This window comes from Mastomys coucha, unplaced genomic scaffold (genome assembly GCF_008632895.1).
Source record: "Mastomys coucha isolate ucsf_1 unplaced genomic scaffold, UCSF_Mcou_1 pScaffold23, whole genome shotgun sequence".
In the NCBI taxonomy this organism is placed as follows: domain Eukaryota; kingdom Metazoa; phylum Chordata; class Mammalia; order Rodentia; family Muridae; genus Mastomys; species Mastomys coucha.
The window spans coordinates 14,205,364-14,222,010 of record NW_022196906.1 but is presented as its reverse complement, the minus strand read 5'-3'; the positions used below and the strand labels follow the sequence as shown (position 1 = coordinate 14,222,010).

At 36.5% G+C, this 16,647-nt stretch overlaps 1 protein-coding gene and 1 non-coding gene across 2 annotated transcripts; one reads left to right on the top strand and one right to left on the bottom strand.

The window, feature by feature from the left end:
- Window positions 1–1,732: 1,732 nt before the first annotated feature.
- On the bottom strand, window positions 1,733–16,009 carry LOC116072716 (olfactory receptor 7E24-like). Its single transcript, XM_031344240.1, has 2 exons — window positions 15,962–16,009; window positions 1,733–2,702 (listed from the first exon to the last, which is right to left on the bottom strand). The coding sequence occupies exons 1-2, from the start codon at window positions 15,988–15,990 to the stop codon at window positions 1,733–1,735; spliced, it is 999 nt and encodes a 332-aa protein (XP_031200100.1). The 5' UTR covers window positions 15,991–16,009.
- LOC116074031 lies at window positions 9,426–9,530 on the top strand. The gene has a single exon (XR_004112019.1). It is a non-coding gene; the product is annotated as a U6 spliceosomal RNA (small nuclear RNA).
- Window positions 16,010–16,647: the final 638 nt, after the last annotated feature.

Here is a 16,647-nt window from a genome sequence, read left to right as displayed (position 1 = left end):
TCTCCTGTGTTTTTTAAAAAAAGATTTATTTATGTCCTTCTTAAAGTCCTCTATCATCATCATGAGAAGTGATTTTGAATCCTAATCTTGCTTTTCTGGTGTAATGGGGTATTCAAATATTGCTGTGGTGGGAGAACTGGGTTCTGAAGATGCCAAATAGCATTGGTTTTTGTTGCTTATGTTCTTAAGCTTGCTTTTCATCATCTAGTTATCTGTAGTGCCACCTGCCCTTTCTGTCTCTGACTGGATTCTGTACCTGTATTCCTGGTTGTGTCAGAACTTCTCAGAGTCCAGCTGTCTCTGATCCTGTGATTCTGTGATCCTGTGATCCTGAGATCCTAGGTGTTTCAGGGCTCTTTGGAGTCAAGCTGCCTCTGGGATTCTGACATGCTGGTGTGACTAAGTCCCTGAGATACTGTTGTGTCACAGTTCCTGGCAGTCAAGCTTTTTATGGGTGTTTCAGGGCTGAGTGTGGAGCCAGAACCCTGGTTTTGCTCTGGGCCCAGGTGCAAACTGGAAGGAACCCATGCCTCTGGCTGAGTGGGTGTTTGTATTTACCTGCTTTCTGTGGGATTCCCAGTTACACTGGGTGTTGGAAAAGATGTTGTGGCCTCTCTTGTGATCTTGAATGTGTCAGAGCTCCAGTACTCCTAGGTGTGTCAGATCTTCTGGTTGTGGAGCTTTCTCTGTGATCCTGTTATCTGTTTATTCTGTGAAGTTCTGAACCTGTGCATTTCAGAGCACCTGCGAGTTGGGCTTCTAGGTGTTGTACGAGTGAGTGCAGAGCCAGCACCTCAAGTCTGCTCCAGATGAAGGTTTAAATGGGTAGGAACGCTTGTCACTGGCTGGGTGGGGGTTCCTGAATCCCTGGATCCTGGGGGACCCAGTTACTCTGGTTGTTGGGTGAGATATTATGGCCTCTCCTGTGATCTTGTGCATTTCAGAGCACATGGGAGTCGGGCTCCCTCTGGGTGTTATAGGAGTGGATGCAGATCCAGTGCCTCAAGTTTGCTCCAGGTGTAGGTTCAAACTGTGGTCCTGGACATGTTAAAGCACTTGGGAGCCGAGCTTCCTCTCTCTCTACCTATTTATTTATTTATATTTCTTATTTTGTTATATGTGTTTTGTCTGTATACCATGTGTGTGCTTGGTCTCTGAAGAAGCCAGAATAGGCTGTCAATTTCCCGGGTTTGGGATTTTTCTCCACATCCTTGGCATAAACAGGAATGATATACAAATGTGTCACATACACAAGAGAAGGTGTTGTGGTTTCCTAAGTCCAATGACTGAAGTCAGTCTTTGCCCTGGTCCTGCTGCTACTCAGGGCTCAGGTACAGAGTGTGGCAAAATCAAGCCCCACAACAGCATGTAATGGAGGGGCAACTTTTAGTTTTCTTGAGGAAGGTCCATATGACTTCAATAGTAACAGGAGTAGTTTACATTCCCATAGAGATGTATAAATGTTCTCTTTTTCCATATCTCTATTATAATTCATTTTTAATTGTTTCCTTAATCACTGTGAATGTGGCTGAGATGAAATGGAATATTGGTTTATGTGATGGATGGTGAAGTTGAATATTATTTATTAATTCATCAGTAAGTATTCTCATTCAATTTAATTAAAGAAAAACTAAAGGAAAATGCATTTAAGTATTAGTGGAGTGGAACAAAGGCCACAACACCAAAGACGTAATATTTTTATGGATAGACAGTTGTGTTAAGAAACCAAACTTCAAAAATAATGGAAGGTGTTATGAAAGTACATTGCTCTTCTCTGCAGCTTCCATAGGGCAATTTTAATGTCCTTGTTCCTCAGGCTGTAGATGAAGGGATTAAGCATAGGTGTGACTACTGTGTACATAAGCGAAGCAACTGCACAGTTTTCAGGAGAACTTGATGCAGTTGAACCAATGTATACTACAACGGCTGTTCCATAAAATAAGCAAACAACTGACAGGTGAGACCCACAGGTAGAAAAGGCCTTATACTTCCCATCTACTGATGGAATTCTCAGGATGGAAGAAATAATTTTACAGTATGAGGAAATAATTACTGACGTTGAAAATAAACCAAAAAAGACACCAATAAAATGTATAACTATGTTTTTGGTGAACATTTCAGAACAGTTAAGATTAAGAAGTTGGGAAGGTTCACAAAAAAAGTTAGAGATTTCCATGTCACCGAAGTATGTGAATTGTAGCACAATCAAATTGTGCACCTGGGAGTCCACAAGACTAGCCAAAACAGATGCCAAAAGTAAGAAGGCACAGAGGTTAGGATTCATAATGATTTTGTAATGCAGAGGGTTACAGATGGCCACAAACCTATCATAGGCCATTGCAGTCAGAAGCATACTATCCATACATGCAAAAATTATAAACATGGACATCTGTGTTAGGCAGCCCACATAGGAGATGGCTCTGCTTTGAGTTCTAATATCCCAAATCATCCTTGGAACTGTAGTGGAGATCAAACAAATGTCAGACCAGGAAAGGCTGGAGAGAAAGAAATACATGGGGGTATGGAGGCGGATGTCAGAGCTCACAGCTAGAATGATGAGCAGATTTCCAAGCACTGTGACCATGTAGAAGGATAAAAACAGCACAAAAAGGATAGGCTGCAGTTCTGGATTCTCTGAGAGGCTCATGAGATGGAATTGTGAGACAACAGGTAGATTCTGTGCTTCTGTATTGTTTGGACACCTTTGGAGGAACAAAATTTATTGGACATAATGTATACATGACATAAAGTATAATTATACTATGATTTTAGAAATTAAAATGTATTTTAAAAAGAAGAAAAACATTTATTTTTAAGTCCAACTTAATAAAAGTAAAATATTCTCGCTTGAGGTCCATAACTTTCAGTTTCATGACTAGACCAATCATCTACAACTCTACATGTGGGTTATAATCTCCATTTATACAAATATATTAGTGAGGAAGTAAACTTAATGGCTTGTTAAAACCAAGAACATGAGGAATCAGAAATTTAGGATTAAGATAAAATAAAGCAATCCTTTTTATGATACAGAGAAAGAAAAACTATCTTTTCATTTTTAAAAAAGTCATTATTATTGCAGCAAACAAACAGTAAACAGAATATAGCACATTTTTCTTAAGACATAGGTAGCTACTTTATGAAAACACAAATTCTCTAAACTCTTTTACTTTGTATAGTAATTTACTATGGCCCTTTTAGATAGTGAACATAATTGTTACAAGGGAATACTTCAAAATTTTGTTCTATATTAAGTAGAAAAACCTTCTGGGGGAATCACCATCCCTGACCTCAAGCCATACTACAAAGAAATATTGATAAAGACTGCATGGTATTTGGGAGGAACAGGAGAGAAACCCAGAGAATAGGAGAATGAATAGACACATGCAGTTTCTTGGGGTGGGAGGCAGGAAGACACTGTAGGAATTCTCAGAAACCTGGGAAGTGAGAGAATCTCAGGACTCAATGGGGGTGACATTAGCCAAAATACCCAACAGTGGGGAGAGGGAACTCAAAGCGTCCACTTTCATTAGATAGGTCTTCAAGTGGAGGTATGAAGTTACCAACCACAGTCAAAATTTAAGACCTAGAATTGTTCCCATCTAAAAGAACTGCAGGGATAAAAACCAGAGAAGAGACTGAAGGAAAGGCTGTCTATTGACTGACCAAACTTGGGATCCATCCCATGGGGGTTGCAGCGCAAAAGTCTGACACTATTATTGATGGTATGATGTGTTTATAGATGGGAGCCTGGCATGGCTGTCCTCTGAGAGACAATATTAGCAGCTAAGTGAGACAGATGCAGATATTACACCCAATCACCAAACTGAAGTCAGGAACACCGATGGTTGAATTAGGGGAAGGATGGAGGAAGTTTAAGGGGAGAATGACTCCATAGGAAGACCAGTAGTCTCAGCTAACCCTGACCCTAGGGAGCTCTCAAAGACTGAGACAACCAGGAGCATACATGGGAAGGTCCAAGGTCCCTGGCAAATCATCAGAGGCTTGCCTGGTCTGGACTCAGTGGGAGAAAGTGCACTTAATTCTCTAGAGACTTGAGGCCCCAAGAAAGGGGGAAGCCTGGTGGGAGAAGATCACACTCTTGGAGGCAAGGGGGGAGGAATGGGATGAAGAACTGTGGGAGGGAGGACTGGGAGGGAAGAGCAATGGCTGGAATATAAATAAATAAAATAATTAATTTAAAAGAATTTACTTTAAATCTAACCTACATGTAAGAAAAAAAAAGAAATGAATGGAGTATAGATTCATCAAATCACCAAAATTAAACCAAGAAGAATTAATCAAACTAAACATATTCATCATAAATTAAGAAGTTGAAATAGCAATAAAAATTTTCTAGCTAAAACTGTCTAGGGCTAGATGGATTGACAATTTCTATAGATGTTTACAGCAGAGAGCTAAATATTCTTAAACTATTTTTAAAAATACAGAAAGAAGAAACACTTCTGAACTCTTTCTATGATCCAGCATCATCACAAAAGCAACATAAGGTAAAGGCTCACCAAAAAGGAAGACTAAAGAGCAACAAGTCTGGTCAACATAGATTTAAAAATGCTCAGTAAAATCCTTACAAACAGAATACCAACACATGCTAAAAGAGCTTATTCCCCGTGATCCAGTTTCCTTTATCCAGAAGATGCAGGACTCTTCAACACATGTGTTCAATAAGTCATTATCGATTTAATAATAAACAGATTTAAGTAGATTTAAAAATAATTGTACTATCACCTCAATAGACTCAGAAAAATGCTGTGATAAAATTCAACTTTCATTATGCTTTCATTATAAAGACCCTAGAGAATGTAGGAGCAGAGAAAACATACCCCAACCTAATGGAAACTATATATGACACATGGTCAACATCATCCTAAATATATAAAAACAAGAAGCAATCCCATTGCTATCAGGAATGAGAAAGGACTTGCAACTATCCCCACTTCTCTATATTGTGCTTGAAGTGATAGCTGAAACAACAGGATGCTGAATAGATACAAGGAAAACAAATCAAACTATTCCTGTTTTCAGATAACATGATATTTCATATAAAAATCTCAAAACCTCTAACATAAAACAAATTTAGCAGTGTGGTAGAATATAGAATTAGCTTCCACTAATGAATAGCTATTCTATACAGCAGTAACAAAGATATAAAGAAAAATTCACCTTCCCCTTCACAAAAATCTCAAAGAAAATAAACAGGAAGAAACTAACCAAGGAAGATGTGAACCTCTACAATGAAAACTTCTGAAAGTAGGGAAAGACACTAGAAAATGGAAATATAGCTCATGCTCTTGAATTGGTTGAATTAATATTATAGAAATAGCCATTTTACCAAAAGCTATTTATGGATCCAATGCAATCCCAATCAAAATCTCCATCTGTTCCTTTGCAGAGATGGAAAGAAATCTGTCCTAAGATTAACATTGCACCTTAAAAGTCCCAAGTTAGCAAAAATAAAATACAGAGGGAAAAAAAACAATGCTGGAAAGATTATAATTACAGATATTAAGATATATTATAGATCTACCATAATAAAAACCATATGGTACTGGCTTAAAAACAGACACATATTTCAATGTAACAAAGCCAAAGACATAACTGTAAGCACATACAACTTTAAACACATAATGCTTGACAAAGGCCCTCAAGTTATGTGCTGGAGATAAAGCACCCTTAACAAATGGTGCTTTGAAGACTGTATGTCCACATGCAGAAGAATGAAATTAGATCTGTATCTATCACCTTCCACACCAACTAACTCCAAAAAAAATGGAAGACCTAAATGTGAAAAATTGAAATTGAATAGACAGTGCCCTACACGATATAGGAATAGAAAAAGACTTCTTGACTAGGACTCCACTTGGCAAAGAACTAATGTCAACAATTGACAAACAGTACTTTTTGAAACTAAAAAGCTGTACAGCTAAAGAAATAATCAACCATGTGAAAAGGAATCCCACAAGAATATTTGACAGATATATACTTCTGGCTAAGGATTATTGTTCACAATTTATACCCCTCCAAATATACTGACACAAAAACAAAAAAAATAAAAAACACAAATGATTTACTCAGAAAATGAGCCTCTGAGCAGAAAAGTAGCCCCCAAATGGCTAAGAATTATCTTAAAATGTTTTTCCCCCTTAGCAATTAGAGAAATGCAAATCAAAACAACTTTGAGGTTTCATTTTACCCCAGTCACAGAAGCAAAGATCAACAGAATAACTAATAACAACTGCTAGAGGGAATGCAGTGAAAAAAGACAAGTCATTCATTGTTGGTGGGATGGCAAAGTGTTGCAGCCTGTTTGGAAATTAGTGTGGAGAGTTCACAAGAAGCTAAAAATAAACCCACCATATGACCCACCTCTTTGCATATGCCTCATTTATTGGGCATTATTCTTCACAGATATTTGTTCATTGCTACTCTATTTACAATCGCTAGGGAATAAAAAAGAAACCTAAATGTTCAATGACTGACAGATTAAAAATATGCCTTTGGCATGAGCCTACTACCATAGTGAACCTACTATTACTCCACTCAATATATATAGTATTAAACCAATTTCTGATGACTTATCATTTATTTTTATGATTAAGGCATCTCTCAGTCCTCATTAGAGAAGTTTCTTTTTGCAGTGGATAATGATCATCATGGAGACCAAGAACTGAACCAGGTACAGGGAATATGAATCTACAGTATGTTCAATCCTAAATGAAACATATACATGGTATTACCTCATTCACATGCTCATGGATCATTGTATAATTGGGAGGTCAAAAGTATATAAGGTTTAGAGGAAATAGATGAAAAAATATTCTTCTGGACATAGTGCAACAGTTGCACATAAACTTCTCAGCAATTGTAGCAACCTGTATAAATCTTGTGTAAACTCAAGTCATACCAAATCCTATTATAGTGAAAATGGACATGAAGTTCAATCCTTAACTAAGGAGCTATTGACAAGTGGAATACTAAGGAACAATTTTATCTAAGGATATAGTCCATGATAAATACATCATGCCCCAGTGGAAAAATCCAAGAATATTTTGGAAGCACAAATTTGTCTTGATGGGGGAAAATGGACACAAATTTGGATGAGAGATAAAGAGGAATGAATCTTTGAGGAATCAGGGGAGGGAGGGTTACTGTGATCACAGTTGTTTGTAGTTCTTTGTGCAGGGCTGCTGAGACCTCCTGTACTTAAGTATATGTATACAAGTAATGCCAAAGATGGCAAGAAATTGAAATTGAGCAAAGGCTTAGAGGGAATAAGAAGAAGGGAGAAATGGTGTAATTACAATTTTAAAAGGATAAAAGTAATAAAAGTTTTTGGACCTCCAATCTTAGCCTCTTTGGTCTGTTAATACTGGTTACCTTGCTTTTTCTAAACAAAATCCTTATTATAGTTAAGAACTTGAGTTGCTGAGGCAGCTCTAAACTTATGTTTAATTCCCAATAGCCCCATGCTATATATATATATATATATATATATGTATATATATATATATATATATATGCATGTGTATACACACACACACATATATATATTGCCATACACACACACACACATACACACACACAGATATATATATATATATATATCAGTGGTATATCACACCACTGATATTTCTATTATATAGAATACTTTGGGTCATTATTTCTCACTATTTTTCAGTTCAGAAAATGTAAATGGAAAAAGTACAGGAAATGATGTAAATACTTCTGCACATTTTTATTTTAAATTATCATTAAATGTATTAATTTTATCAGTGAGCATTTTGCCTGCAAGCATGTACTTGAACCTGGAGTTAGAGATTTTTCTGAACTATCATGTGAGTGTTGGAAACCATAACACGTTTCTTTACAAAAGCAAAATCTGCCCTTACCTGCTGAGCCATCTCTCTAGTATTTTCACTGACTTTTAAAATGGGCATAATAAATCATCTCCTAAAATGGTTTATCATTTTAATCTTTTTATGTTTTAAAATTTAAAAATATATTTTGGCTATATTATTTCCCTTCCCACAGCTCCCTGAGATTCCTCCCTACCCTTTCTACTTTATATTGTTATCTTTGGAAAAAACCTAAGCAAACAAACAAGCAAAAAGTGTCACAAAGAAAGATTAAAAACTAATAGTAAATGTAAGTGAACCAAGACAAGAATTATAAAGTTATTTTTGTATTGGACAATTATTCTGGAGCACATGGATATGGCTGATATGTTCAATGTTACTTGTCATAGTTAAAGTTTCCATTACTGTGGAGAGACATCATGGATAAACCAACTCATATTGAGGACAACATTTAATTGAGGCTGCTTACAAGTTCTGAGTTTGAGTCCATTGTTGTCACAGCAGGAAACGAGTCAGTATCCAGGAAGAGGTCGGGCTGGAGGAGCTGAAAGTTCTACATGTAGTTCCAAAGGCAGACATCAGAAGACTAGCTTCCAGGCAGCTAGGAGAGGGTCTCAAAGCCCACCCCAAAGTGACACATTTTCTTCAACAAGGCCACACCTACTCCAACAAGACCACAACTCCTAATAGTGCCACTCCTTGGGCCAAGCATATTCAAGTCACCACATTACTCCATTAAAAGGTTTTTATCTCCCAGAAGCTATCAATTACAGATAGCTTTTTTTTTTCATGATGATTCTTTGTGCCCACTTTCCCATTCTCTGTGCAGGGAGTTTATCTGGTTTAAACTGGTTTAAGATTGTGTGTATGCAGAACTTTTAGAAAAATATAATTTTGACTTTAAGTACAGAGACTATTGTTGATAACTATCATTGACCCATGTATTTATCTGTGAATATTTTTTAAATGTATAGATGACTGTGAATTCTTTATAATCTATTTAACTGGAAATCAGTATGTTGAATTCTTGATGTTCCTTCTTTAATGTCAGAGAAGCAAACCTTATTAATATAATTTTTGACATTTAAAAAATATATTAATATTAACCCTTGACTGCTATGAGTAATATTTACTGCCTATAAATACAGCATGATGATTATTTAATAATGAGCCATTAAGAAGTACTATTTTGGGGCTGGAGAGATGGCTCAGTGGGTAAGAGTACAGACTACTCTTCTGAAGGTCCTGAGTTCAAATCTCAGCAACCACATGGTGGCTCACAACCATCCATAATGAGATCTGACTCCCTCTTCAGGAGTGTCTGAAGACAGCTACAGTGTACTTACATATAATAAATAAATAAATCTTAAAAAAGTACTATTTTGTAGACTTGGAATTACTCCTACAAAATTTAGTTGTTATAATCAATATGATGATATACTCACTTGCTTTACAACAAACAAATGCCTTTGGAATTTTGGGCTATAATTTTCTGTTAATTTTCCTATATATATTTAAATAGTTTATTTTTAAAATAATTTTCATAATGTGCTCAGTTTGGAAGCACATATACTATAATTTAAATGATACAGAGAAGTTTGGCATTGCCTCTGTGTAAGGATGACATAAATTCATCAAGTCTTGCACATATTTAAAACAGGAATTAAAAATCATTAGTCATTAATATCACTTACCACCAATGGGCTCAATTCTCTAAAAAAAAAAGACACAGTCTAACAAAATGGATAAAAAACCAAGATCCATCATTCTGCTGCATACAAGAAACACACCTTAGCAACACTGCTAGATATCACTTCAGAATAAAGGACTGGAAAAAGATTTACCAAGCAAACAGGAACAAGCTGGAGTAGTCATTGTAATATTTAATGAAATAGACTTTCAACTAAAATTAATCAAAAGAGATGGGGAAGGAAATTTCATACTCATTAAAGGAAAAATCTTCCAGGATGTTTCAGTTCTGAATATTTTGTAAGACTACCCATATTTATAAAAGAAATATTACTAAATCTTAAATCACATAGTGAACCCCACACATTAAGATTGGGAGACCTCAAACTCCCACTCTCATTAATAATGTGCCATGCAGATAGAAACATAAAACTGACTGAAGTTATGAGCCAAATGGACCTAAGAAATCTACATATAATATTTCACCCAAAGAGAAAAGAATGTGGTGATATATACTTTATCCTCAGCACCTCATGGAACCATCTTCAAAATTGATCATATAATTGGACACAAAGCAAGTCTCAATATATACAAGAAAATTGAATTAACTGCCTGAATCTCATCAGAGCACCATGGATTAGGCTGAATTTCACAATAACAGAAACAATAGAAAGCCTACAATCCCATAGAAACTGGACAACTCTCTACTCAATGACTACTGGTTCAAGGAATAAAGAAAGAAAGAAATCAAAGGCTTTCTAAAATTCAGTGAAAATGAATGTACAACATACCCAGTTTTATGGGACACAATGAAAGTCCTGTTAAGAGGAAAGCTCATTGCCCTAACTGACTGCATAAAGATTAGTCATGTCTTTGCTTTAATATGTGGATAGTATTCTATTATGTAGATATACCATATTTTCTTTACCCATTATTCTGTTGGACACTTAAGTTGTACTAGCTTCTGGTTATTATTAATAAAGCTGTTTTGAACATAGTTGAACAAGTGTACTTGTGGTATAGTGGGGTATCTTTGAGGTAGAACAATTCCCACTCTTGGGAATGGCCAAAATTATTTCCAAAGTGGCTGTACAAGCTTGCACTTCCACCAGCAATGGATGACTGTTCTCCTTGCTCCACATTCTCACCAACATCTGTTATCAATTAAGCTTTTGGTCTTAGCTATTCTGACAGATGGAAGATGGAATCTCAGGATTTTTTGATCTGAATTTCTCTGGTTACTTAGGATGCTCAATATTTCTTTAAGTGCTTTTCAGGGATTTGAGATTCCTCTGTTGAGAATTCTGTTTAGTTCTGTATCCCATTTTTCAATTGAGTTATTTTGTGCTCGTGTGTGTGTGTCTGAATTCTTGAGTTTTCCAATCTTATGGTAACCTTTATCTTACAGAAGCTTTTCAGTTTCATGAGGTCCCATTCATCAATTATTGACCTTAGAGTCTGATGAATTAGTGTTCTGTTCAGGAAATTGCCTACTGTACTGATAAATTTAGGGCTATTCTCCACTTTCTCTTCTATTAGATTTAGTGTATTAGGTTTATGTCAATGCCTTTGATCCATTTGGACTTGAGTTTTGTGCAGGTTGGTAAGTATGGATCTATTTGTATTCTTTCACATGCAGACATCCAGTTAAACAACATGAATTTTGCAAGTAAATGGATGGAACTCAGGATATCTTCCTAAGTGAGGTAGTCCAGAGCCAGAAAGATATATATGTTATATATTCACTTATATATAACTATTATATATAACATTATATATATGACATTAGCCATACAGTGTAGGATTAACAATGTTACAATCCAAAGACCCAAAGAAATTGGGTGATGAGATAACCCCAATAGATAATTCATGAATCTCACTCAGAAGGGTAATCTAAATCATCACTAGAGGTGGATAGAGTGAAGGGACTGGGTAGGAGAGGGGGTGAAGAGGGGAGTAGGGCTGATGATTAGGTGTGGAGAGATAGGGCAGGGGAATAGGCTGGGAGAGAGAATGAAATTCGGGCATCTCTTGTGAATAGCTGGAGATCTAGGATGAGGGAGGATACAGGGAGTCGATGGGGGTGACCCTAGCTAAGATTCCTACTAGAAGGAGATATAGAGACTGAAGTAGCCACCTCCTGTAGCCATGAAGGCCTTCCAGATTAGGGAGCAGGACATCAATTCACCCATAAAACCTTCATTGCAAAATTTGTCTTGCCTACAAGATGTGCAGGGATAAAGCTGAAGCAGTGACTAAGGGAACAACTGCTCCAAATTAACACCCATCCATGTGAGAAAGCCAACCCCTGACACTATTAGTGATATTTTGGTATGTTTTAAGACAGGAACCTAGTATAACTTCTCCTGAGTGGCTTCATCCAGCATCAGATAGTGTAAGATGCAGAGACCCTCAGTCAAAGAGGTGGAGCTCAGGAGTCTTGTGGGAGAGTTGGAGATAGCAGTGAAAAAGTTAGAGGGGTCAAGCATACCATAAGAAGACCTACAGAGTCAAATAACCTGGTGCCACGGGGGCTTATGTAGCCTGAGCCACTAACCAGGGAGCCTGCAGGAGCTGGTCCTAGACCATCTAGACATTTGTAGCAAATGTACAGCTTAGTCTTCATGTGGGTCCCCTTACAAGTGGAGTGGGGGCAGTCTCTGTCTATGTTCCTGCCATTGGCTCTCCTTCCCCCTACCTAGAGACTGCCTTGTTGGGCCTCAAAGGATTTTCTAGTCCTGCTGTTACTAGATATCTCAGTGTGGAGTGATACCTAAGGCTTGAGTCACTTTCTCTGAGGAGAAGGGGAGGTGGCAATGGGGTAAGGGATTTGTCAAGGTTGGAATGGGAGGAAAGGAGGGAGCCAGAGCTGTGATCAGGATCTAAGGTACAAAAAAAAAAAACAAAGATACTAAATTATTGGACAAAGAAGAAATTAGTGGGATCTTAACAGAACATACATAAGCTCTAGAACAAGAAGAAGAAAACATACGTAAGAGGTATAGATTGCACAAAAAAATTAAAATATTGGTTGAAATCAGTAAATTAGGCACAAATAGGATGGGACCCCAATGAAAGAGTTAAGGGAAGGACTGAAGGAGCTGAAGGGGTTTGCAACCCTGTAGGAAGAACAACAATATCAATCAGATACCCAGAGCTCAGGGACTAAACCACCAACCAAAGCATATACACAGAGGGACCCATGGCACCAGCTGGATATGATGGGATGGGAGGCCCTTGGTCCTGTGGAGGATTGATGCCCCAACATAGGGGAATGCTAGGGTGATAAGTTGAGGGCAGGCGGGTGGGGGAGCACCCTCATAAAAGCAGGGGGAATAGGGGATGGGATAGGGGTTTGTGGAAGGTAAACCAGGAAAGGGAATAACATTTGAAATGTAAATAAATAAAATAACCAATAAGTAAAGAGAACACTTTCAAAGAATCAACCAACCAACCAACCAACCAACCACCACCAACAACAACAAAATCCAAGAACAGGTTCTTTGAGAAAATCAACAATAGACAAACTGTTAGCCAAACTAACCAAAAGTTAGAGAGAAACAAACAAATTAACAAAATCAGAAATGAAAACAGGGACATAACAACCAACACAGAGAGAATCCAAAGAATAATTATGTCTTACTTGAAAAATGTGTAATCCACAAAATTGGAAAATGTAAATGATTTTGATGATTTTCTTGATAGATATCACTTACCAAAGCTAAATCAAGATCAATTAAACATTTTAAATAATCCTATAATCCTTAAGAAAATAGAAGCAGTCATTAAAAATCTCTGAACCAAAAAGCCTGTGGCCAGATGGTTTTAGTGCAGAATCTAGGCAGACTTTCAAAAAAAGAGCTAATACCAAAAATAATCAAACGATTACACAAGATAGAAATAGAAAGAAGACTGCCATGTTCATTTTATGAAGCTACAGTCATCGTGATACCTAAACCACACATAGACTCAAACACAAACGAGAATTTCAGACCAATCTCCCTTATGAACTTTGATGCAAAAACATTCAATATAATATTTGCAAATCAAAGTCAAGAATATATCAAAAACATCTTCCACCATAATCAAGTAGACTTTAATACCAGAGATGCAGGGCAGGTATGACATATGAAAATCCATAAATACACTCCATCATATAATCAAACTGAAAGGAAAAAAAAACACCACACGATAATCTCATTAGATGCTGAAAAAACCCTTTGACAAAATCCATCACCCTTTATGATAAAAGTCTTGGAGATATGTGGGAAACAAGGATCAAACCTAAACATAATAAAGCCAATATACAGCAAGACCTAGGCCCTTGGTATGTGGGTAACAATTGTGCAGCTTGGTTTTCATGTGGGACTCCTAACAGCAGTAGCTGTATCTAACTCATTTATGGGCCCTTTTCCCCTAACTGGGCTGCCCTGCAGAGCCACAGTAGGAGAAGATGCACCTAGTCCTACTACAACTTTGACAGACTTGATACTTATGTGAGGCCTTCATTTTACTGAGCCTCTTTTGAGGAGAAAGGGATGTTGGGAGTATGGTGGGGAGGTGAGGTAAGAGGGAGGCTCTGGGAGGAGAGGAAGAAGGGGAAGCTAAGATCAGGATGTAAAGTAAATGAATTAATTAGTTAAAAAAAGATTAAAACAACAACTTCCATAGCAAGTACCTGAAATTTTCTTGTTTCTACTCCTACCTCCCAGTACTGAAGTTACAGAGACATGCTACCATTTTTACCAGTTTACACTGGTCTTGGGCATTCAAACTCAAGTTCGCACACTGAGCATTCTCCTTAGTCTCCTTGCAAAAATTCTTGATTCTTTTTTTGTCTTATTGAACTTTTGCCTGTATATATTATGGTTTCTGGTTTATTGTTTTATGTGTTTTGTGTATCTTTCTTTTCTTTTCTTTCCTTCCTTCCTTCCTTCCTTCCTTCCTTCCTTCCTTCCTTCTTTCCTTCTCTCTTTCTCTCTCTCTTTCTTTCTTTCTTTCTTTCTTTCTCTCTCTTCTGTTTTTATTTTGTGTTTGATTTACTCTTTGCATGTTAGCATTCTAAAGAGAAAGAAAGTGTGTAGGGTTGGGTGGGTGGGTAGATTGAAAGGATCTGGGAGGAGGGGGGATGACAACTATAACTAGAATAAAGTATATGAAAATAAAAAATTTCAATAAAAATTTCTTGATATTCTCTCTTAATATACAACCAATGATAGTTGTTTGATTCCAATATTGCAAACATGTTACTCCTCAAAATCTTAATAATTGTCACTTATATAAAATTTATTTAGTAATAATTGTGTCTAGGTAACTCACTAAGAAATTCCAGAATGATATTTCTACTTTACTTCAGAAGAACAGATAGTGATGAACCATAAAAGTCAGGATGTAAGTCATTTAGACTCATGTAATTGCACTTGTACTATACAGGGCTCAATGTTTATTTTGTCTGTCTTTCTATCTCCATGTGTTTGTACTAAAAAATATTGACCATCTGCACAGTATAGCTGGGTAGTCCATAAAGATAGGAAAATATCACCAGTGTGTGTATCTTAATTTGAGAATTCTATCAGCATGACAATATCAACTTAAAATATCATTGTAGATATTACTGTACAAGATTTTGTGACACCTAAAACATTTGGTGTAAGTGTACACTGTATATTGAACACATTTCACCCATTTCCCCTTAAGATCCCATTCTTGTTTGTCTTCTTTTATCTTTATATAGCTTCACTGCTGATTTCATATCATATGCATGCACTTGATTTTAAACACATATAAAATTTAGGGGCAACATGTATTACTACATTTTTTTTGATAAATTCTCTGATGTAAAACTGATATAAAGGCTGCACTTTTTGTTCTCTACAAAATAAACTGGTAATTGACAAAGTGGAGGTTATTAGGTAAACGAAGAGAAATAAGCTATATGGAATGTACCAGAGTCCAGAGCTCAAAATCCTTTAGTAGTAGTTCAAGATGCTACTGCTGCTCTCCTTTACTTGCTATTCTTCCTCACATTCATAATACTATAATTTCTTATAAAACAATTTTAAGGGATTCATAGGCTGACTATGGGAAATAAACATAATATTATGATTATCCACCTTTCTCTTTTTTTTCTCTCACACTCATATTATTGTAAGAGAGCTTTAAAAAAGAGACTTTACTTTCACCTTTTGTGTCTGAGATGTCTTTGACAAATACAATTTATGGGGAATGAAATAAAATTGACTTATATATTAGCCCGCTTAATATACCACAGATCATAAATTAACAAATTCCTCAAGAAAAAAATTTATAGGCCAGTTTCCTCTCATTAACTTTTCTCTTATGACAAGAGATCAATATTTCCAAGGATGATAGCATCCATCTTTTTCAGCACTTACTTATTTAAGCTTATTCTTTGCTGAGTCATGACCAAGATCCAAAGTAACTCCTTTGTCTTGTTCCCTGTAAGGTTCTGGTTCCTTTCATAGACTTGATATAAATAAATAATGAAAAGCACCTGATGCATTCAGCCACCAGGGAAGAATACACTTCAGTGCCCCAACTGTACTTGAAACTTGACATTGGAACTTTGATGGTCTGGAGTAATTATTGATTCTTTTATGACCTTGGAGATAGAACGCCCAGAGCTCATAATTACACAAATTGGTTTACAATATCACACTCTCTCAGAGGCCTTTGATATTAGACTTTTTAAAAAGGAAGAAAAGAAAAACACTTCATTAAAATTTTATGCTTCTTTCTCTTCTCAGGGGAAACTAGTTATCATTCAGTGTATTTCTATTTTATTTGTTTTTTGTTTTTCAAGACAGTGTTTCTCTGTATAGCCCTGACTGTCCTGGAACTCACTCTGTAGACCAGGCTGGCCTCAAACAGAAATCCACCTGTCTCTGCCTCCCTAGTGCTGGGATTAAAGGCTTGTGCCACCACTGCCTAGCAGTATATTTCTATATTTTATTTATTCTGTAAAAGTATCTATATGCCGCATACTATTAATTTATATAAGATAAAATCACTCAATGAGTGATAAATATGTGACAAGGTATAGAGGGATGAAATTGGAAAT